At 46.7% G+C, this 24,044-nt stretch overlaps 1 protein-coding gene across 1 annotated transcript in view; it reads right to left on the minus strand.

The window, feature by feature from the left end:
* The window catches only part of LOC126284025 (roundabout homolog 2-like), a 1,608,695-nt gene that overhangs the window by 74,256 nt on the left and 1,510,395 nt on the right, over positions 1-24,044 (minus strand). Inside the window, exons 4-6 of the mRNA XM_049982578.1 lie at positions 22,565-22,695; positions 10,721-10,993; positions 6,362-6,567 (exon numbers count right to left, since the gene is read on the minus strand). Coding sequence (XP_049838535.1) covers positions 6,362-6,567; positions 10,721-10,993; positions 22,565-22,695 — 610 coding nt within the window. The remainder of the gene's footprint in view (positions 1-6,361; positions 6,568-10,720; positions 10,994-22,564; positions 22,696-24,044) is intronic.

Genomic DNA, 24,044 nt, shown 5'->3' on the forward strand with positions numbered 1-24,044 from the left:
ATCGCGACCCCCTCACATTTACTGGTAAAATGGCCCAGTGGATAACCCGTGAAAAACTGAACACAGATCAAGCATGAAAATAGGAAGAAGGTGTACCGAACTGTGAGAAAAGAAGCAACCTGCGGCCTCGCGGTTGTGTGGTCACAACGTCGGACCGGAAAGAAGGAGATCTGTATTCAAATCACTCTCGTTCCAATTTTTTTTCCCCGTAAAATTATGAACAGTCCGTCCGGTCATTGACTTTTCTGCTCTCCTTCTGTAGTCTTGAGTCTTGGCAATTGTCATATTATACTACTGGCCATTAAAATTGCTACACCAAGAAGAAATGCAGATGATAAACGGGTAGTCATTGCGCAAATACAGTCCTGGAAATGGAAAAAAGAACACATTGACACCGGTGTGCCAGACCCACCATACTTGCTCCGGACACTGCGAGAGGGCTGTACAAGCAATGATCACACGCACGGCGCAGCGGACACACCAGGAACCGCGGTGTTGGCCGTCGAATGGCACTAACTGCGCAGCATTTGTGCACCGCCGCCGTCAGTGTCAGCCAGTTTGCCGTGGCATACGGAGCTCCATCGCAGTCTTTAACACTGGTAGCATGCCGCGACAGCGTGGACGTGAATCGTATGTGCAGTTGACGGACTTTGAGCGAGGGCGTATAGTGGGCATGCGGGAGGCCGGGTGGACGTACCGCCGAATTGCTCAACACGTGGGGCGTGAGGTCTCCACAGTACATCGATGTTGTCCCCAGTGGTCGGCGGAAGGTGCACGTGCCCGTCGACCTGGGACCGGACCGCAGCGACGCACGGATGCACGCCAAGACCGTAGGATCCTACGCAGTGCCGTAGGGGACCGCACCGCCACTTCCCAGCAAATTAGGGACACTGTTGCTCCTGGGGTATCGGCGAGGACCATTCGCAACCGTCTCCATAAGCTGGGCTACGGTCCCGCACACCGTTAGGCCGTCTTCCGCTCACGCCCCAACATCGTGCAGTTCGCCTCCAGTGGTGTCGCGACAGGCGTGAATGGAGGGACGAATGGAGACGTGTCGTCTTCAGCGATGAGAGTCGCTTCTGCCTAGATGCCAATGATGGTCGTATGCGTCTTTCGCGCCGTGCAGGTGAGCGCCACAATCAGGACTGCATACGACCGAGGCACACATGGCCAACACCTGGCATCATGGTGTGGGGAGCGATCTCCTACACTGGCCGTACACCTCTGGTGATCGTCGAGGGGACACTAAATAGTGCACGGTACATCCAAACCGTCATCGAACTCATCGTTCTACCATTCCTAGACCGACAAGGGAACTTGCTGTTCCAACAGGACAATGCACGTCCGCATGTATCCCGTGCCACCCAATGTGCTCTAGAAGGTGTAAGTCAACTACCCTGGCCAGCAAGATCTCCGGATCTGTCCCCCATTGAGCATGTTTGGGACTAGATGAAGCGTCGTCTCACGCGGTCTGCACGTCCAGCACGAACGCTGGTCCACCTGAGGCGCCAGGTGGAAATGGCATGGCAAGCCGTTCCACAGGACGACATCCAGCATCTCTACGATCGTCTCCATGGGAGAATAGCAGCCTGCATTGCTGCCAATGGTGGATATACACTGTAGTAGTGCCGACATTGTGCATGCTCTGTTGCCTGTGTCTATGTGCCTGTGGTTCTGTCAGTGTGATCATGTGACGTATGTGACCCCAGGAATGTGTCAATAAAGTTTCCCCTTCCTGGGACAATGAATTCACGGTGTTCTTATTTCAATTTCCAGGAGTGTATATTATACTAGAACTGACGTGTGACTACATTTTCATGTAATTTGGGTGCTTGGATCCCAGAACAACCACCTCTGGCCGTAATAACGGCCTTGATACGCCTAGGCATTGAGTCAAACAGAGCTTGGATAGCGTGTACAGGTAAAGCTGCCCATGCAGCTTCAACACGATACCACAGTTCATCAAGAGCAGTGACTGGCGTATTGTGATCGAGCCAGTAGCTCGGCCACCATTGACCAGACGTTTTCAATTGGTGAGAGATCTGGAGAATGTGCTGGCCAGACCAGCAGTCGAACATTTTCTGTATCCAGAAAGCCCGTACAGGACCTACAACATGCGGTCGTGCATTATCCTGCTGAAATGTAGGGTTTCGCAGAGATCGAATGAAGAGTAGAGCCACGGGTCGTAACACATCTGAAATGTAACGTCCACTGCTCAAAGTGCCGTCAATGCGAACAAGAGGTGACCGAGACGTGTAACCATTGGCACCCCCACACCATCACGCCGGGTAATACGCCAGTATGGCAAAGACGAATACACGCTTCCAATGTGCCTTCACCGAGATGTCGCCAAACACGGATGCGACCATCGTGATGCTGTAAATAGAACCTGGATTCATCCGAAAAAATGACGTTTTGCCATTCGTACACCCAGGTTCGTCGTTGAGTACACCATCGCAGGCACTCGTGTCTGTGATACAGCGTCAAGCGTAACCGCACCAAGCCTTTCTCTAAATTTCTTTGATGACGTTATGTTGAGGTCTCTGAAAGTCATTGTTCACGTAACGAAGTTCAATACTAACATACTGTTTAAGCGGATATTTTCAAATCATTACTCGATTGTCTTTTTCAAAATGTAATGATAAACTTGACGTAGAAGTGACTTCTCAGTTTTCTTTATCATTACATACTCATTTAAAATTATTGTCAAAAAACGTGACAAACTTCATTTGCCACGGCAGTGTTTAATAATAACTGTTTTTCTCTGCCATCATCTTGTACAGGATTTTGGATATAAATCGCACTATTGGGCTGGAGACCGTAATTATTTCCTTTTCGTTCATTAGTGTAACTTTGGGATTCATGATCAGTGGTACCCCTTTTCTGTCCAGTGTTGTTCGTGTGTGAATGCACAAAATAACATTCATTTTTCCAAATTGTAGCCCTGTTCGGTTTAATTACTGTTTTATTATTTAGTAGACTTTTCTATCTGAAAGATCGGTTGTTCACTTTCCCCCAACTTATCGGTATTACTTCTTCGGGAAAGATAGCCTTATCCAATTAGAAAAATTCCATTTGGTATACACGCGATCCACATTCATATTTTATATCGCAAGCAGGATAGGTCGATTAGTACGGGTGAGGTTACAAGGTCAAGCATGAAAATGGGAAGAAGGTGTACCGAACTGTGAGGAAAGTAGGAACATAGACACGGTGAGCGGTCCAAACTCAACATCGAGCAACCTGGCGAAACTGCGGCGTCACAGTGTCGGACCGGAAAGCGAGAGGTACGCCTTCAAATCACTCTCGTTCCAAATTTTTTTCCCCACAAAATTATGAACTGTCTGTCCGGTCATTGACGTTTCTGCTCTCCATCTGTAGTCTTGGTAATTGTCATATTACATATATTGGTTACAGAATATCAGTCATACGTTAAGAATATATTACCGTCGCAAGTGAATGTGGTGAACAGTGAGAGCAGGCGTGATACCGCATAGACCTCTCACAGAGATGAAAACAACAAATGAACTTGTGTAGAAAAAATAGGAGATTCTTACGTCTGGAGGTCCCTTCCTTACACCCCGCTGTTGCGAACAGACGTTACACCACGACACAGACATGAATCTAAGTACAGCTAACAGGCACACCAATGACCGAATGGACAATTCATAATTTTGTGAAGAAGAAAAGGGCTCGAGGCGAACTTAAACCCGGATCTTCCCCTTCAGAGTTCAACAGTGTGATCTCTTAACCACGAAGCCGTTGCTGTTTACTTTTGCTCTATGTTGTACGTCTTGACTAGGACCATTCACTGTTTCTATTTTGCTTGTTTTTTTACTGTTCAGTACATATTCTTCCTGTTTTAATGCCTGATCCGTGTTCAGTTTTTGATGGGCTGTCGACTGCCACATCTTACGACTAAATATGAGAGGAATGTGATGGCGAGTTTCCCTTGTGAGAGTTCACGGTTATCAGTGGCAGTTAGTAACTACCTATACCGCACGTCATCTGATAGCCAACGTGCGTACGTCGCACTTCACTACTTCCCCTTCGGTCTCTCTCTCTCTCATTGCGAATAATCAATGCACTGAGCATGTGATGTTCGTACTACCATGGAAATAACTGATGAGTAACTGCTAATATTGTGTGCCTTTTTACCGATGAATGTGATTCTACAAGGTGTGTTCCGTAAGTAATGCGACCAAATTCATAAAAAATCATTTATTGGATATATTCGTAAAAATAATCAAAAATTTTCAAAATAGCACCCTCTTGCGTCGATACACTTCTGGAGGCGGTGTTTCTATGCCTGGAAGGCATCCTGGAATGCCTTTTCCGGAATGTCCTTTAGAGTTGATGTAACATGCGCCTGCGGGAGCCAGGTGAGGACTGTAGGGAGGCTGGGGAACCAATGGGGTCTTGGTCCTGGCCAGGAAGTCGTTGACAATGAAGGCGCTGTGACTCGGCGAGTTGTCGTGGTGGACTTTCCACGTGTCCTTGATGTCGCTTCGGAAACGCGAGAGCCTCCTTTTCAGTCATTTGAGCACTTCCAAGTAGAAAGCTGAGTTCAATGTAGTCCCGGTAGGTAAGAATTCGTGGTGGTCGATGCCTCTGACGTCAAAGAAGACAATGAGCATGGTTTTGATCCTGGACTTGCTCATGCGCGCCTTCTTGAGACAGGGCGACGATATGGTGTGCCACTCTGATCTCTGACTTTTTGCCTCAGGGTCGTACTCAAAAATTCAGGACTCATCACCAGTAACAACAGAGTCTAAAAAATGGGGATCATTTTCACAAATTTCCAACATTTCTAGGCACCGAAGCACTCGCATGTGCTTGTGTTCGTCGGTCAACTCTTTTGGGACGAGTTTGGCAAACACCTTTCTCATGTTCAAATCTTGGGTAACAATGCGGAAAACGGTTGTTTTTGACATGTTTAGAGTTTGTGCTATCAATTGAAGGCTCAGCCGTCTGTCAGAGTTCAAACAATCGCGCACACGCGTCACATTTTCGTCGGCTCGTGCGGCTGATGGCCGTTCACTGCGAGGTTCGTCCGTGATCTCCTCTCGGCCCTCCATGGACCACTTGTGCCATAGGAAAACTTGTGATTTGGACAAGCAATCAGTCCCAAAGGCTTGCCGAAGTAATGGAAACATTTCGGTGGCGGACTTCCCAACTTTAACGCAAAATCTGATAGCGTGCCGTTGCTCTAGAGCATGATACATTGCGCCGTGTTACATAAACTGAAAACGGGGTTAACGGAAACGCACATCTTGACTCTCCGGCAGCTCGCAGCCGAATGAGACGAAGAGCGTTTTGAAGCTAACGCTACCCTCCACTTAGTCCACCCGGTTACAACACCGGGGAGGTCTCTCTGCCCGACGAGCAGTACATAGTGTTCTGTTGATACCGCACGTCGGCGGTGGCCAGAGCTTAGGGACTGGACCAACGGAGTCGTGGGCTCTTCTCGAGAGTGAGTAGTGATTCTCGATGTATTACCTTGTGGCGAGAGGTTAGAAAACGTCATGCATCGTTGGAACATTGTCCAGTGTGATCGATTCGGTGGTCCAGGTGCTATGGTGACGGAGGCCTAATGTTCCAAATCTTGGAACACGGTCAACATTATTGTGATACAGTACTCTTGAGCCTATTTGGGGGACAAGGGCCCTGATTTAATCCGTATGGATGACAACGCGCAGCCGCTTTGAACAGTGCAGGTGGAGGAACTCTTGAACTGGAGGATTTTCCACGAACGGACTGGCCTCTTCTTTCCCCCGAAAAAAATCCCGTCGAGTACGTTTGGGAAGTGCAGGGGAGACGAATTGTAGTCTGTCTGCAAGGACCAATGCCCATCCAACAGTGGAGGAATAGATTGCCCTACCACAAGAACCCCTTACCTATTTGGTAGCCAGCATGGGAGCACGTTGGAAGGCAAGCATGGCTGTTCGTGGTGATCACACACCCTATTAAGAAACATGTTCCTCCTTTTATAATGTCCAGGGGGTCATCCTATATCGCGGCGGCTTCCGTTTGATTATAGGACCGTCACCACAGCGAGTTTTCTTCCGTTCACGTTGGTTGGCTGCGCTAGCTCACAACCAGACTGTAACACTTCTACTTAACCTAGATTTCGAGCATCTCTACAGGACAGTCTACCCCACATCTACTTTTGTCGCCGTATACAAATCACTGGTTTCTACTTCACACATTTTCCGAAAGAGGCGCTGTATGTAGGTTTGTGGCACTAGTACGTACGTAATCCGCTAGGGGCGATACTAGCTGTCCCCAGTTATCACTGCTAACTTCCCTTCGCGTCCAAGCTGCAGCAGGGGGCAGTAGCTGTGAAGTTTCGTGGACTCACCTGGAGGGTGAGGACCGCGCTGCCCTCAGGAGAGGTGGAGGCGGCCCAGCGGCCGTTGGAGGCTCCGGAGAAGAGCAGCGCCTTGGCACCGGACACGGACCAGAAGACGGACGGACGGGGATTCCCCGACGCCGAGCACTCGAACACGGCGTCGCGGCGCTGCTCCACCGTCAGCTCAGCGGGCCGGAGCGTCAGAGAAGGCGGGGCTGCGGACACAACGACACACGATTCCACTGCTCGGGAAGCCTCATCGAAAGAGGAACTAAACGCAGACATTGATAAAGAATGGCAAAAAATCTGGGGCAGGGAGGAGAACCGACTGGTTCCCCTTCCTAACATGAAAGAAAGGTCCAGAATGGTGTCCTTCTCCACGACCAAGAGAACAGGACGAAGTCCGTATCACAGGTTGTTAGGGGATACTGATGTATGTTTTCAGACTTACACCACTAGCCAGCCCTGTATTCCATTTTTGAATGTTTGCATTGACTTTTTTTCGGCTGCACTCTTCTTCTGAACTTATAAAAAATACTGCGGAAAATTAAGGCTTTTCCGAATGTGAATAACATTTTCCAAGGCGCAACAAGGTCATGTACCTAGGAAGAAATATTCCATTCACGTTTAAAAGCCTTACAATCTGTAAAATTTTGACAGTATTGTATTTCGTAGTCTGTCTGTTGCATTACGACTCTGCTACACGCCAATAATCAGTCAGTGAAATCAAGTGAAGCATTATCCAATAGTATTAGCATTAACTAATAACAAAAATAAATTACAAATTAAATACATTTTAGAAATAGAAGCCACTTGAAACTAACACAATTTTCCATTTTCAAGACAGGTAAAATTGTTAAGATACATATATACATATATAGTGCTTGATTTGCAAAATAAGATGTTCCGCTACTGTGACCTTCTGTTTTCTGAAATTGAGTCTTCTTAAAACATTATTTTACCGCCTTTCTGTGCATTTTAAAAGTGCGAATGCAATATTTGTATCGGTAGAAAATAAAGTTCCATCGTACCAAATTTCAAAATCTGAGGTTCTGATTTTTTTTCGTCGCAGGAGCACAAATAAAGCAATATATAATGCCGCCATATATATAGTCGTCCAGAAGTGGTTGTCAATAATTCACACGTGGAAGTACAGGCCAAAAGTAGCTGAAAAGCTCCAATAAACATGGATCCGCAAATCAGCCGTTGCCAAGGTACAGCACTAATTCGAGTTGGGAACCAACTCTAACCGCCCCTGGATACCCCTGTAGTTACGTTGGTATCTCAAAGTTTTAAATAGAGTATCAGTTTGTTTACGCACGCGCAATTACTTCCCCTCTTGGCTCCGTGCACTGTGGCGCACCGTCGCTACTACCATTCACGAACGTGAAAGCACCGTAGACGGGGGTTACTCCAACGAAGAGCACGCTGACATCCACTTCATGTATGGAACAACGAATTACAGTCCCATTGAGGTTGCACGATTGTGTGAAGAAGCTTTTCCTCTCTGCATGCAGCCCGACAGGCATATATGTCGCCGGTTACGTTAGCGCCTTAGAGAAACCGGAAGTTTCGTCCACCATGTATGAGAAGGTCGACCCAGACCCGCAACACTCAATGTGGGGGACAGGGTGTTACGCATTGTACACGAACGTCCGAGTACTTCAACAAGAGAATGATACCCAAGAGCGTGTCCTGAGTCATAGCAGTGTGTGACGGATCTTACATCGGTAAGTACTCAATCAATACCGTCTCCAACGAGTGCAAGTCCTCAGCAATGCAGACTTCCCTCCTAGAGAAAGTGTCTGCCAATTGGTGCAACAATAGTGTACCCTGAACCTCCTATTTGTAAGCACTATTCTGTTCACGGATGATGCTGGATTTACCGGCGACAGTATTCTTAACTACCATGAACGACACATGTGGGCCGATGTCAATGCTAATGCAACACACGTAGCACATCAGCAGCATTATTCGTTGAACGTCTGGGCAGGACTGCGCAGAGACCACATGACTGGACCACACTTCCTACCACAGTGAATAACCGGACAGCCTTACATGCAGTTTTGCGGACTGTACTTCCAGATGTACACGCCAATGTCCCACTAAACCATCGCTTCAACATTTTCATTTACGGGTGCGCCAGATTCTAAGTCGGACTGTGGTCACCATTGGATAGGTAGCGGATGGCCTGTGCCGTGGCCTCCAAGGTCTCCGGATTTACATCCCGTGGATTTCTGTGTGTAGGGTCATGTCAAAGACCTGGTCTACCATACCGATGTCAACGCTCATGAGGAATTACGCTTGCGGACTGAAGCAGCCTTCCAGCATTTACAGAATTCCCCAGGACTAACTGAGAGGATTCGCAACCCATTTCAGAGTTGAGTTCAATATCGCATTCAGATGCATGGACACCATTTCAAACACCTGCTTCAACTGTGACACTGATGAACCGCAACAGAAAGTGTGTTGTATCTCGACAACGGTCGATTTGTGGACCAACGTTTATTGGAGCTTTTTAGACCCCCCAGGTTAGCCGAGAGCGCTACTGCGCTGCTTCCTGGACTCGCCGGCCCCGGATCGAATCCGACTGGCGGATTAGCGACGTGTGTCGGCGAGCCTGGATGTGGTTTTTAGGCGGTTTTCCACATCCTGCTAGGTGAATACCGGGCTGGTCTCCACATCCCGCCTCGGTTACACGAGACGCAGATATCTGTAACAATTCCGCACTATTTCATGGTTTACACTAAACGCAGACAGTTGGGGTACACTGATTCCGTCCTGGGGGGTATGGGGTGGCGGCGGGAAGGGCATCCGGCCACCACTTTAAATGAACCTTGCCAAATCCGTTGTATCCATGAAAGGTCTCTGTTGGATTCCTTTCACGTTAATTTCTTAAATATGTTGTCATTTGTGGCATAAATTCCACTTCTAAATTTACTGTAGTGTTTCTGACTCCATCTAGGAGGAGACTGAGCAGTGGAACACTTTCTAAAAGCAAAGAGGTTTCTATCCTTAGTATGGTCCTGTCCGTCCCTTGTCATGTTGGTATAGGAAGTCTTTGGTCACTTCAGTTTGTATTTGTGAGGTACCCTCGGTAGGGGCCCACGGCAGTGTGTCTGCGGCGAGCGTCTGAAGTGGTAAGATCTCCGGCTAAGCACATCTCTGCTAAGTCTGTAGGACAAGGGATTTCTTAAGTTCAGCCTAACTGAAAATTTAATCTCCTTTATTTCAGGTTTAGGTCTAAAATATCTTATGTTATCTTAAATTGCAGTGTAATTCGAGAGTGAAGTTCAGAATATCTTCCAGTAGTTGCTTTGTCATTACTTTGTGAGTAAAGTGGAGCCACGTGTTGATGATCCGTAACTCTAACTAAGATCATGAATCTTAAAAACGAATGTGCGTGAGATTATACTGTCTCGTCTTGACAATATTTTTCAATATAGCAACTTTTCTTTATGTTCCACCCACGTGGGGTGTACTTTGTGAGACGAGTACCACGTGCTTTACAATTGGTTGAACCACCAGGTTAATAGCAAGACGATAGTAACCAGTTCGAGGTTTTTCTTTTGTAATTTGTGTTTCGATGTAATTTTTTTTAATTATCAAAATTATTGTGGAGTTACACTCTTTGTGTAAACCAAGTTGACCACGCGAAGCATGTAGCGTAACCATCAAAGCAGCCCTCAGCTATTCTTTTCGGGAAGATTTCACAGAGAGTTAGTATGAATTTAGTATACCAGTGTGTGGTAATTTCATGACGGACAGGATTGCGCTACAAACGTAACTTCTTTGGGTGAAAACTGAATCGGTTGGTTGAGCTTAATTTCCTCTTGCATATGTTTCAACGTTTTTCGTGTATTATTTTATGAATGCAGTGTTGTATGCTGTCTCCCAATCTCGGCTCCATATTTGATGTGTTTCGTAAGATTACAAACTCACATTTTCACAATCCTGAATAAGGCACCAGTTTAGGTATGAATCAAGTTTAATATGATGAAATTTCAAAGATCAATTGGTTATCGTAAGATGAGTACTAAAAGATTATAATTAATGTTAGTCTGGTTGGGAATTTGGTAAGCTAGACTGGATAGCCGGTGAAACAGTTGCGCAGTAATGCAAGGTTAACTTCCCCAGATAGCTCACAGCTTTTAACCCGCTTTTATTGTCTTGAATATCAGCACCACTTTCAGAACAACTTAATGCATCAACATTACAACCACGCCGACCCTGCGCACTTTGCGAGACACAGGAGCAAGTGAAAGGAGAAGGAAGAAGAAGTTTACTGGAGCTTTTTAGCTACTTTTGGCCTGCACCATCCATGTGTAGCACAGGGTGGGCTAGAGGGGCAGAGCCGCGGCTACTCACAGTGCACGGTGAGGGTGGCGGAGGCGGTGACGGAGCCGACGGCGTTGTCGGCCTCGCAGCTGTACTCGCCCTCGTCCTCGGGCGTGATGTCCTGCACGCGCAGGCTGCGGTCCTCCAGGATGTGCACGCGGCCCAGCGGCATGGAGCCGCCGCCCGCCGTGCGCCGCCACAGCACCTCCGGGGGCGGGTCGCCGCCCACGCGGCACGTGAACTGCACCGCGCCGCCCGCCAGCGACACCGCGTCCTCCGGGCCGCGCACCAGAAACGGCCGGACTGTGCACGCGCAAACCGGGAACCCTGCTTATGTTGCTCTTATCACGAGAACTACGAGGTCACTCCAAATGAAGTGCACTCTAGTGTTGTAAAAAATACAGTTTCAATTGTGCATGTTGAGAGGTGGCTTAAGCCCCCTCTCATACACTCCTGAAAATGGAAAAAAGAACACATTGACACCGGTGTGTCAGACCCACCATACTGGCTCCGGACACTGCGAGAGGGCTGTACAAGCAATGATCACACGCGCGGCACAGCGGACACACCAGGAACCGCGGTGTTGGCCGTCGAATGTCGCTAGCTGCGCGGCATTTGTGCACCGCCGCCGTCAGTGTCAGCCAGTTTGCCGTGGCATACGGAGCTCCATGGCAGTCTTTAACACTGCTAGCATGCCGCGACAGCGTGGACGTGAACCGTATGTGCAGTTGACGGACTTTGAGCGAGGGCGTATAGTGGGCAGGCGGGAGGCCGGGTGGACGTACCGCCGAATTGCTCAACACGTGGGGCGTGAGGTCTCCACAGTACATCGATGTTGTCGCCAGTGGTCGGCGGAAGGTGCACGTGCCCGTCGACCTGGGACCGGACCGCAGCGACGCACGGATGCACGCCAAGACCGTAGTATCCTACGCAGTGCCGTAGGGGACCGCACCGCCACTTCCCAGCAAATTAGGGACACTGTTGCTCCTGGGGTATCGGCGAGGACCATTCGCAACCGTCTCCATGAAGCTGGGCTACGGTCCCGCACACCGTTAGGCCGTCTTCCGCTCACGCCCCAACATCGTGCAGCCCGCCTCCAGTGGTGTCGCGACAGGCGTGAATGGAGGGACGAATGGAGACGTGTCGTCTTCAACGATGAGAGTCGCTTCTGCCTTGGTGCCAATGATGGTCGTATGCGTGTTTGACGCCGTGCAGGTGAGCGCCACAATCAGGACTGCATACGACCGAGGCACACAGGGTCAACACCCGGCATCATGGTGTGGGGAGCGATCTCCTACACTGGCCGTACACCTCTGGTGATCGTCGAAAGGACACTGAATAGTGCACGGTACATCCAAACCGTCATCGAACCCATCGATCTACCATTCCTAGACCAGCAAGGGGACTTGCTGTTCCAACAGGACAATGCACGTCCGCATGTATCCCGTGCCACCCAACGTGCTCTAGAAGGTGTAAGTCAGCTACCCTGGCCAGCAAGGTCTCCGGATCTGTCCCCCACCGAGCATGTTTGGGACTGGATGAAGCGTCGTCTCACGCGGTCTGCACGTCCAGCACGAACGCTGGTCCAACTGAGGCGCCAGGTGGAAATGGCATGGCAAGCCGTTCCACAGGACTACATCCAGCATCTCTACGATCGTCTCCATGGGAGAATAGCAGCCTGCATTGGTGCGAAAGGTGGATATACACTGTACTAGTGCCGACATTGTGCATGCTCTGTTGCCTGTGTCTATGTGCCTGTGGTTCTGTCAGTGTGATCATGTGATGTATCTGACCTCAGGAATGTGTCAATAAAGTTTCCCCTTCCTGGGACAATGAATTCACGGTGTTCTTATTTCAATTTCCAGGAGTGTATTTTACACTGGTGCCGGTACAAGATCCAGACTGTGCGGCAACTGAAACCTTATGATCTGCAGCAACGTTCTGAACTTGCTCTTTGGTTTCTGCCACAGGTCGGAGTTGATGGCATGTGGCTTGGCGACATTCTATGGATCGATGAAGCACATTTTACAGTACAGGATGCAGCGAATACGCAGAGCTGTCAATATTTGGGATAATGTTAAACTGCGTGTTGTGCACGATAGCTGTGACTGTGTGGCGTGGATTCACAAGCGCCCTTATTCTTGGTTCGTTCTTCTTTGAAGAGAACACACACGGAGAGCCCATCAGCTGTACCGTGATGCCTGCACGTTATCGAGACTTCGTTGTTCAGCATGTGATTCCTGCTTAGGACGAGCACAGCTATGTGGAAACTCACAATTTTCATGTGTGATTGGGCCACACTTCACGTCGCTCGCCCAGTGTAAGATCTGTTTAACGCAACCCTCTAAAGGTTTTCCAGACGCATTGGTTGCATGATGACCTGATCTGAATTTATGTGTCTCTCGGCTCTTTCGATATCTAAAAGAACGCGTCTACCAGGGACATATCCGGTATCTACCTGATATGAAGATCAGCATTCAGCAATACGATGCTCAGATTCCACCAGAAATGCTGCGAGCAACGGCTGATCATGTCGGTTTAAGGATCGGAATATCGCCTACGTCTCCGGTGCTCGTATTGAACACATTGTGTAAGCGACGATTAATATTATGCCATTCTAAGTTGTTTCACCTTCTCTGCCCACGTCCCGTTTCCTATCCTTTGCTTCTGGAAACATATCCGTATTTCCGGGTTGCGCCTGCTGGCCAAAAGTGGAACCTGTTTATTTCATCGTCAATCGGTTCCGCATTAACGCATTAGAATAGCTACCTAGTCGCTGCCACACTATAATTACACTGGACCTCTGTGAGCAGTTGCACTTTAATTATAACCAACCGGGGCCAGTTTTTCAATGCCGACGTCATAGTAGGCAGCTGACTGTGTGTTCTGCCAGTTTCCTGCTTTGGTCTGCAACTATCTGTCTGTGCCGAAATGCTGTCATTGTAGCAAGCGGTTCATGTGAGCGAACAGATAAAAACTAGAGGGAGCCAAGTCCGGGCTTTATGGTGGCTGATGAAAAACTTCCCATCGAAAACGTCGAAGGAGCGTCTTCGTTTCCCCCGAACTGTCATGAAGGAGGACACACATGACAGTTACGTGAAGTAGATCGCATGAAATAAGACGAAATCCCTCAACAGGACTTCACGCTTGGCGGAATACGCTATTGTCTAGGCATGCTTACGTGCACACTTTGCACCCATTAGAGAAAAGTGAGACGTGATGCGACAGAGGGTATTCTAGAGACACTGCGCAACACAGAAAACCCAAAGAGATTCTGGCAGTATGTAAATTACACCAGTGGCAAAAAACAGTCAATACCGTCACTACGCGATTGCGATGGAAGTGTTAGCATGATCGTGCCACTAAAGCGGACTTACTAAATACAGTTTTCTGTAATTCCTTCGCGAAAGAAGACGAAGTAAATATTCCAGAATTCGAAACCAGAACAGCTGTTAGCATGAGTGACATAAAGGTAGATATCTCAGGTGTTGCGAAACAACTCAAAATCATTTAATAAAGGCAAGTCTTCCGGTCCATATGGTATACCAATCAGGTTCCTTTCAGAGTATGCAGACGCAATAGCACCTTTCTTAGCAATCATATACAACCGCTCACTTGACGAAACGTCTGTTCCTAAAAACTGGAAAGTAGCACAGGTCACACCAATATTCAAGAAAGGAAATACAAGTAACGCATTGAATTACAGACCCATATCACTGACCTCAATTTGCAGTAGGAGTTTGGACCATATACTGTACTCGAACATTATGAATCACCTTGAAGAAAATGACTTATTGATGCATAACATTGAAGAAAATGACTTATTGATTGCGCAACACAGCTAGCTGTTTATTCCCATGAGTGCTGTCGACAAGAGATCTCAGATCGATTCCATATTACTAGATTTCCAGAAAGCTTTTGATATCGTTCCTCACAAGCTACTATTAATCAAATTGCTTGCATATGGAATAGCGTCTCAATTGTGTGACTGGAATCGTAATTTCCTCTCAGAGAGGTCACAGCTCGTAATGATAGACGGTAAATCATTGAGAAGAACGGAAGTGATATCTGGCGTTCAGCAGGGTAGTGTCATAGGCCCTCTGCTGTTCCTGATTTACGTAAATGATGTAGGTGATAATCTGAGCAGGCTCCTTAGATTCTTTGCAGATGACGTCATAATTTACCGTCTAGTAAAATCATAAGATGATCAATTCCAGAGAACTTCTGTATGGTGTGAAAAGTGGCAATTGGCACTAAATAAAGAAAAGTGCATAGCTATCCACATGGGTACTAAAAGAAATCCGATTAATTTTGGGTAAGCCTATACGATAAATTTTACCCCTGCCACCTTCAGAATTTGAAAGAGAGTATTCCAGTCAACATTGTCAAAAGCTTCCTCTAAGTTTACAGATGCTAGAAACGTAGGCTTGCCTGTCCTTAATCTATCTTCTAAGATAAGTCGTAGGGTCAGGCTTCTACCAGTTTTTCCATTCGTCTGTATAGAATTCTCGTTAGTATTTTGCAGCTGTGACTTATTAAACTGATAGTTCGCCTACATATATATCTACATTTACGCTCCGCAAGCTATCCAACGGTGTGTAGCGGAGGGCACCTTACGTGCCACTGTCGTTACCTCCCTTTCCTCTTCCAGTCGCGTATGGTTCGCGGTAAGAACGACTGCCGGAAAGCCTCCGTGCGCGCTCGAATCTCTCTAATTTTACATTCGTGATCTCCTCGGGAGGTATAAGTAGGGGGAAGCAATATATTCGATACCTCATCCTGAAACGCACCCTCTCGAAACCTGGACATCAAGCTACACCGCGATTCAGAGCACCTCTCTTGCAGAGTCTGCCACTTGATTTTGCTAAACATCTCCGTAACGCTATCACGCTTACTAAATAATCCTGTGACGAAACGCGCCGCTCTTCTTTGGATCTTCTCTGTCTCCTCTGTCAACCCAACCTGGTACGGATCCCACACTGATGAGCAATACTCGAGTATTGGTCGAACGAGTGTTTTGTAAGCCACCTCCTTTGTTGATGGACTACATTTTCTAAGGACTCTCCCAATGAATCTCAACCTGGCACCCGCCTTACCAACAATTAATTTTAGATGATCATTCCACTTCAAATCGTTCCGTACGCATACTCCCAGATATTTTACAGAAGTAACTGCCACCAGTGTTTGTTCCACTATGATACAATCATACAATGGTTCGGTGATTTTCACATCTGTCAACACCTGCTGTCTTTGGGATTGGAGTTAAGTAATTAAAAACAAGCATTATCCTTACGAAATATTTTAATGTCTGCTTTCTCACCGCCATGGGCGCTAGTGTCACTCCATCTGTCAAATGGTAGCAACTTTAGCACAGAAGAGAGTCGCGGCTGTATGTATCAGGCTCGTGTGGTTACACACACACACACTGTACGGTGGTAGACGTAAATGTATCTGTTACATCTTCTGTGGCTCGTGCCTCGCAATGCAGTGACTTGTGAGGGACGAAGCGCCGTGACGTGCCTTCGGCCCGCACACAGCGGTACTGGCTGCGGCCCCTGTCCCTGCTAATCCGAGCCCTCTGAGGGACAAAGCTTGTCGGCCGGTGGGCCAGCATAATCGCGTCAAGCTGCCGGCTTTTAAAAGCGCCGCCGCCCCCCTAATTACCTGCAGAGCCGTCATTTACACGCGCGCTCCCCTCCATTCGTGATCCTCGACGGTCCGGCTGGACAGCCTGTGGTGACGGCGCCACTGGATTTGCGGCTTGCTGCCGCCACGACGTGTGACGGTAGGGCTTTTGCATTGGCACATCCAGACGCGGACATTCCCACTCCGCGCGAGGCTTGTTCACCCTCCCTCCTAAATCAGGCTTCTGACGCTACGGGACTACACTGCAGGCGTGTATTAGCTTTCATTCTACGTACACTACTGGCCATTAAAATTCCTACACCAAAAAGAAATGCAGATGATAAACGGGTATTCATTGTACAAAATAGATTATACTAGAACTGACATGTAATTACATTTTTACGCAATTTGGGTGCATAGATCCTGAGAAATCAATACCCAGAACAACCACCCCTGGCCGTAATGACGGCCTCGATACACCTGGGCATTGAGTCAAACAGAGCTCGGATGGCGTGTACAGGTACAGCTGCCCATGCAGCTTCAACACGATACCACAGTTCATCAAGAGTAGAGACTGGCGTATTGTGACGAGCCAGTTGCTCGGCCACGATTCACCACACGTTTTCAGTTGATGAGGGATCTGCAGAATGTGCTGGCCAGGGCAGCAGTCGAACATTTTCTGTATCCAGAAAGGCCGGTACAGGACCTGCAACATGCGGTCGTGCAATATCCTGCTGAAATGTAGGGTTTCACAGGGATCTAATGAAGGGTAGAGTCACGGGTCGTAACTCACCTGAAATGTAACGTCCACTGTTCAAAGTGCCGTCAGTGCGAACAAGAGGTGACGAGACGTGTAACCAATGGCACCCCATACCATCACGCCGGGTGATACGCCAGTCTGGCGATGACGAATACACGCTTCCAATGTGCGTTTACCGCGATGTCGCCAAACATGGATGCGACCACCATTATGCTGTAAATAGAACTTGGATTCATACGAAAAAATGACGTTCTGCAATTCGTGCACCCAGGTTCGTCGTTGAGTACACCATCGCAGCAGCTCCTGTCTGTGATGTAGCGTCAAGGGTAACCACAGCCATGGTCTCTGAGCTGATAGTCCGTGCTGCTGCAAACGTCGTCGAACTGTTCGTGCAGATGGTTGTTGTCTTGCAAACGTCCCCAACTGTTGACTCAATGATCGAGACGTGGCTGCACGATCCGTTACAGCCATGCGGATAAGATGCCTGTCATCTCGACTGCTAGTGATACGAGGCCGTTAGGATCCAGCACGGCGTTCCGTATAACCCTCCTGAATCCACTGATTCCATATTCTGCTAACAGTCATTGGATCTCGACCAACACAAGTAGCAATGTCGCGATACGATAAACCGCAATCGCGATAGGCTACAATCCGACCTTTGTATCAAAGTCGGAAACGTGATGGTACGAATTTATCCTCCTTACACGACGCATCAGAACAACGTTTCACCAGGCAACGCCGGTCAACTGCTGTTTGTGTATGAGAAAACGGTTGGAAACTTTCCTCGTGTCAGCCCGTTGTAGCTGTCACCACCGGCGCCAACCTTGTGTGAATGCTCTCAAAAGCTAATCATTTGCGTATCACAGCATCTTCTTCCGTCGGTTAAATTTCGTGTCTGTAGAACGTCATCTTCGTGGTGTAGCAATTTTAATGGCCAGTAGTTTATAATAATTATTACTTGTGGTTCAATGACCGAGTGCAAGTCTTTCAATTTGACGCCACTTACGAGACTTGCGTGTCCCTAAGCTACCAGTCTACACAAAACAAACGCCATAATCTAACGCTACAACACTCCAGTTCTTAAAAAAAGTAACATACATATGTGAAATGCAGAATGAAATTTTCACTCTGCAGCGAACTGTGCGCTGATACATTACTTTCTGGCGGACCGAGAGTCGAAAGGTAGGAGACGAGGTACTGGCAGAATTACGGCTGTGAGGAGGGTTCGTGAATCACGCTAGGGTAGCTAAGTCGGTAGAGCAATTGCCCGCGAAAGGCAAAGTTCCCGAGTTCGTGTCTCTGTCCGGCATACAGTTTTAATCTGCCACGAAGTTTCGAAATAAAGTGCACTGTAAAGTAATTCCCAAGAGAAGAAACAACGACAGACATTTCATTAAACAGGTTCAAGATGTCGAAGCAATGCTCCCAACAAGGAGTACTTCTCAAAGGACATTTTTTTGCTGTATAATGTAAAGTATCAGATCGAGACAAGCTAAGTAACGTATGCGATACACATATTTATCCAGCTGTTACTATGTACGAAAATATGCAATATTTAAGCATTTATTTTCACTGATCTTAGTGACTGTTCATTATATTATTTGCAATCGTAAGAGGTGTCACAATTACGTGAAAGTTTTGTTTGTTTGGTACGTAAATACGAAGGTAATCCCAAAAGTAAGGTCTCCTATTTTTTTTTAAAGTACGGAACTCTGTTTGTGTGGCAGTTGGTCACAATGTTATGAAGAGTGCTTCCGGCGCTGTGTGTAAACATGTGCACGCCGCGCTGAGGCGCTCAGTCTTGGCTTGGAAGCCGTTGAGAATGGAGCTCCAGTTGGATGTTAACGCAAAGTGCGATTTGTGCGCAGTAATTCGGTTTTTGAACGCAAAGGCCACTGCGCCGATTGACATCCATCGCTAATTGACGGAAGTGTATGGTGAGTCGTGCATGGATCACAAAAATGTTCGAAAGTGGTGTAGAGAGTTTGCAGCTGGTCGGACCAAAATTCAAGACGAACAAAGGAGCGGGAGACCGTCAGTTTCTGAGGAGACAATGTTGAAGGTTGTTACGACAGTTGAACATTCCATAATGCACCATTCGAAAAGTGCTGCGAACAATTGTGAAATGGAATCCCCAGTCCGATTCCAGGTTATCACACTGAGCAACGTTTGTAACGTGTCACTTCAACATGGTATGCAATTAACAAATCTTACCTTCTCATGTGGAAATTAAAATGTGTTTCTTTCAATGCGTCAGTCTTTATTTCTTTTCCGCATGTTCTCAGAAATGCCAAAGGCCTTGTCGCAGTGGTAACATCCGTTCACTTCAGGTCACCGAAGTTAAGCGCTGTGGGGGTGGACTAGCACTTGGATGGGTGACCATCCGGTCTGCTGATCGCTGTTGGCAAGCGGGGTGCACTCAGCCCTTGTGAGGCAAATTGAGGAGCTACTTGATTCAGAAGTAGAGGCTCCGGTCTCGGAAACTAACATACGGCCGGGAGAGCGGCGTGCTCACCACATGCCCATCCATATCTTCATCCAGTGACGCGTATGAGCTGAGGATGACACGGCGGCCTGTCGGTACCGTTGGGCCTTCATGGCCTGTTCGGTAGAAGTTTAGTGTAGTTTAGTTTATGTCCTTAGAAATGTTTTCACGAAGTTTCATTGTCATCTTTTTCCATTGGGGTCCTCCCAAGCAGCGAAAGTTTGTATACAACCAGTCTGTAATTTATTAATAACAACTAACCTGATGCATTTAGTTTACTGTTGTTTGTGTAAAACATGTCTTTTGTTGCCTAGCATTAGTATTCAGAAGGGTCGTTTAACAGTATTGTGATATTGCACCATAACGCCTCTCCTTCCACTTGACACAGTTTTGGGATTAGCCAACGGTCTAGGTGCCCCATGAATCCTATCATCTTAATAGGGTCTTTAGTCGTTATAGACACTAAATTCACGGTAGCAAAATATGGGGTGCTGAATTTAAGTGGTAACAACATTCGAAATGTGGACTCCTTACATGAAGTTGAAAACACATTTGTGGGATCAGCAGGTGATTAGCAATTTAGTGTTGTTGTTACAAGCATATCTTGTGTATAAATTATTGAAATTATGCATTATCAATATAGGTTGCAGCCAAATGTTTTCTTGCTAGTGTTCACCATCGACTTTGCTAAATAATCGATAGTCGGCTATTAAATAGTATTACTTTACTGAGATATGGAGGAGCACATTTACAGGAAATGAACGGCGTATACTGCGATGGGCGGAACAACAGTGCACAGGAACGAGTGGATGAAGAAAGGAGACGTGGTTTTAACGTGTAGTCGACAGAGCACAAGGTGACACTGGGGCGGAAACCGTACATGCCCTTTCAAAGAAACCATTTGGCCAGTCGCGTTAAATCAGCCTTTCTGAGACTACTACCTCTCACTACAATTAGATATTAGCTAGTAGCCCGGACCTACCCCCACCCCAGCATTAGCGCCAAACTAAACCTTAGGAATGGAAGAGATTTTTCTCTCTGAAAACTTTTATTTTTAAAATGACGAAAGATAAGTGATATTAGCGTTTCATTAAATAAAGAGTTAATGAGTCGTTTCTAACGGCATTTTTATAGAATGAAGATGCAATTCTCAGTGTATCGCGAGTACTACCTACAGCTCCTACTCACATTAAGGATAGCCACTTGTTACGAAACAAGCTTCTTCTGCACCATTCCTCTCCCTAGCGACACGTGCTTTACCGGCACTTTTGCAAACCCCGCTTAATATCAACCAAATTAAAACGTATTTATTACAGTTAATGTTCGTAAACCACTTGATTGCTGGGATCTTTATTTCTGAACTGGCAGAAATTGGAATACTTCAGGCTGCCAATGCTATGTGTATGACCAATACCACTAATAATAATAATTATGTCTAGGAACTACAGTATAGTTACTGCTGTGTTCCGCTGCCAATTACTTCGTCTGTCTCTTCCAAAGTGAATAATGAAGCAATTTCTGGCCTACTGCGGGAACTACCATTAATTCGGAGAAGGCATTTTCATGATTGTTAAATGAACACACCGCCATTTGATTGTATTGTTGTTTATTTAATTACGACCGAGGTTTTGGCCTTTTATGCCATTTTCAAGTGATTGAGTTTATGTCATTAACAAGTATTGCATGACGTATGTTAATGACATTAACTCAGTCACTTGAAAAAGGCATAAAAGGCCGAACCTGGGTTGTAATTAAATAGACAACAATACAGTCAAATGGCAGTGCGTTCATTTAAAAATTATTGTATGAGTGTTGCTCAGCAGCATCAAAAGCTTTTCATGAGATGTTTGAAGTTGCATGATGCATATCTCTACATTTTAGCGCCATAGACGCATGGTACAAAGTACAAAGAATGTCGAAGTGGGGCACTGTGAGGGAAAGACGACGCTCCAGTATCCTGTGTGTAATGGGTCACCCCCTTCTAGCATCACCTCTCTTTATAGAAATACGCGATACCATAGAAGTATTTCCGAATCTTGTATAGGTTAAATTTATCTCAGCTGTTTCACTAAAAGAATTTCATTTGATTTTGTACACGATGTATTTTATTTCAGGCTAAATTGTATAAAAAGAAATTAATTTGTTACACTCTGTATGTACGGTTAAAATTATTCTCCTTTCAGAAATATTTGAAATTACGAAATATCTGGCATATTAAAGTTCATATTATTAATTGCACAATCTAACGCTAATTATTAAATTTATTTCTGGATTCATTTATAAAATAAATTTATAACTTGGTGCTGATTCCCTTTTTTTTTTGTCAAGAAAGTACGTATATTCTTTCGCTTCGTAAACTCTCTGGAATATTATGAGTACCACAGAATCTGAAGAGTAGTGGCCATGCCTCTGATGGAATCAGACGTGTATTTGATTGTGTCACTAATAATATAATTTGCGGCGTGATAGAAGTGTAAAGTGTAAAGACGGTGTGATATTGAAAAATGTGACAAAGGGAATAATACATGCAAACCTTCATTAGTTATTTAGTCATCAGAAACCCACAACGATATATATATCAAAATTTTAGCCGCAAGAAAGTACCCCTAGACGCAATAACTGCAGCCAACAATACGAAGAGAAAATGAAGAGAAGTAAAAAGGTTTTCTTTTGTATATCTGACGCCTCTCGAAGCTTTCAGAAGTTGCGCAGAGACAGATAATTTTAGTAGTGATGTATGCAAGGGTAAGATTACATGCGTCACAGTTTAATGCTATTGTAGTTATTGGTAACTTATGCAATCAGTATTACAGTCTTGCGAAACAGTGACGGTAGTAATGATCTTTTAAAAATAACACAGTTTCGTGACCGAAACACAATAGAACTCTTTTGTTTTTACCCCTCATAAAATTTAATTGTGCCCTCAGGGGGCAATTAGCCCCCGTTGGGAACCACTGCCTTGAACGATATCGGGGAAAAAGCAAAGGACGAGCCGAGAACTTACCGTGCACCCGCAGCTGTGCTGTGCCGGACTCGCGGACGCCGGCCGAGTTCCTGGCGACGCACTGGTAGCGCCCATCGTCGCTCTGGCGCACGTCCGTGATGGCCAGGTTGCCCCCGTCCACCAGCCGTAGCCTGCAACACGGCACAAGCGCCTCGCTGCGCCTCACTGCAAGACAATCTCCTTCGTTCGTCCTCGAGTAATCACTTTGTGGCGAGTTAAAAACGCCTGCCACACCAAAACACCCGCACCAGCGCTCTTCTAGCTGACCCTTCCACACGTTCCACCAATTGGCAACAAGCTTCAGCCTGATTCCTGCACACCGATCGAGCATCTATTTGGTTCCTTCGAAGCGAAAGGTATTGTTTGCGCTGTTCAGTTGTTACTGAAGTAAACACAGTAACCACTCATGGCTAATTACTTCACTAAAAATTGGGCTATTATTCGTTTGGAATCACACTACTGACCATTAAAATTGCTACACCAACAAGAAATGCAGATGATAAACGGCTATTCATTGGACAAATGTATTATACTAGAACTGACATGTGGTTACATTTCCACGCAATATGGGTGTATAGATCCTGAGAAATCAGTACCCAGAACAACCACTTCTGGCCATAATAACGGCCTTGATACGCCTGGGCAATGAGTCAGCCAGAGCTTGGATGGCGTGTATAGGTACAGCTGCCCATGCAGCTTCAACATGATACCGCAGTTCATCAAGAGTAGTGACTGGCGTATTGTGACGAGCCACTTGCTCGGCCACCGGTGACCAGACATTTTCAATTCGTGAGAGATCTGGAGAATGTGCTGGCCAGGGCAGCAGTCGAACATTTTCTGTATCCAGAAAGGCCCGTACAGGATCTCCAACATGCGGTCGTGCATTGTCCTGCTGAAATGTAAGGTTTCACAGGAATCTAATGAAGGGTAGAGTCACGGGTCGTAACACATCTGAAATGTAACGTCCACTCTTCAAAGTGCCGTCAGTGCGAACAAGAGGTGACCGAGACGTGTACACAATGGCACCCCATACCATCACGTCAGTATGGCGATGACGAATACACGCTTCCAAAGTGCGTTCTCCGGGATGTCGGCAAACACGGATGCGACATCCTGGATTCATCCGAAAAAATGACGTTTTGCCATTCGTGCACCCAGGTTCGTCGTTGAGTACACCATCGCAGCAGCTCCTGTCTGTGATGCAGCGTCAAGGGTAACCGCAGCCGTGGTCTCCGACTGATAGTCCAGCTGCTGCAAACGTCGTTGAACTGTTCGTGCACATGGTTGTTGTCTTGCAAACGTCCCCAACTGTTGACTAGGGATCGAGACGTGGTTGCACGATCCGTTACAGCCATGCGGATAAGATGCCTGTCATCTCGACTGCTAATGATACGAGGCCGTTGGATCCAGCACGGCGTTCAGTATTACCCTCCTGAACCCACCGATTCCATATTCTGCTAACAGTCATTGGATCTCTACC

This window comes from Schistocerca gregaria, chromosome 1, assembly GCF_023897955.1.
Source record: "Schistocerca gregaria isolate iqSchGreg1 chromosome 1, iqSchGreg1.2, whole genome shotgun sequence".
NCBI classification, from domain to species: domain Eukaryota; kingdom Metazoa; phylum Arthropoda; class Insecta; order Orthoptera; family Acrididae; genus Schistocerca; species Schistocerca gregaria.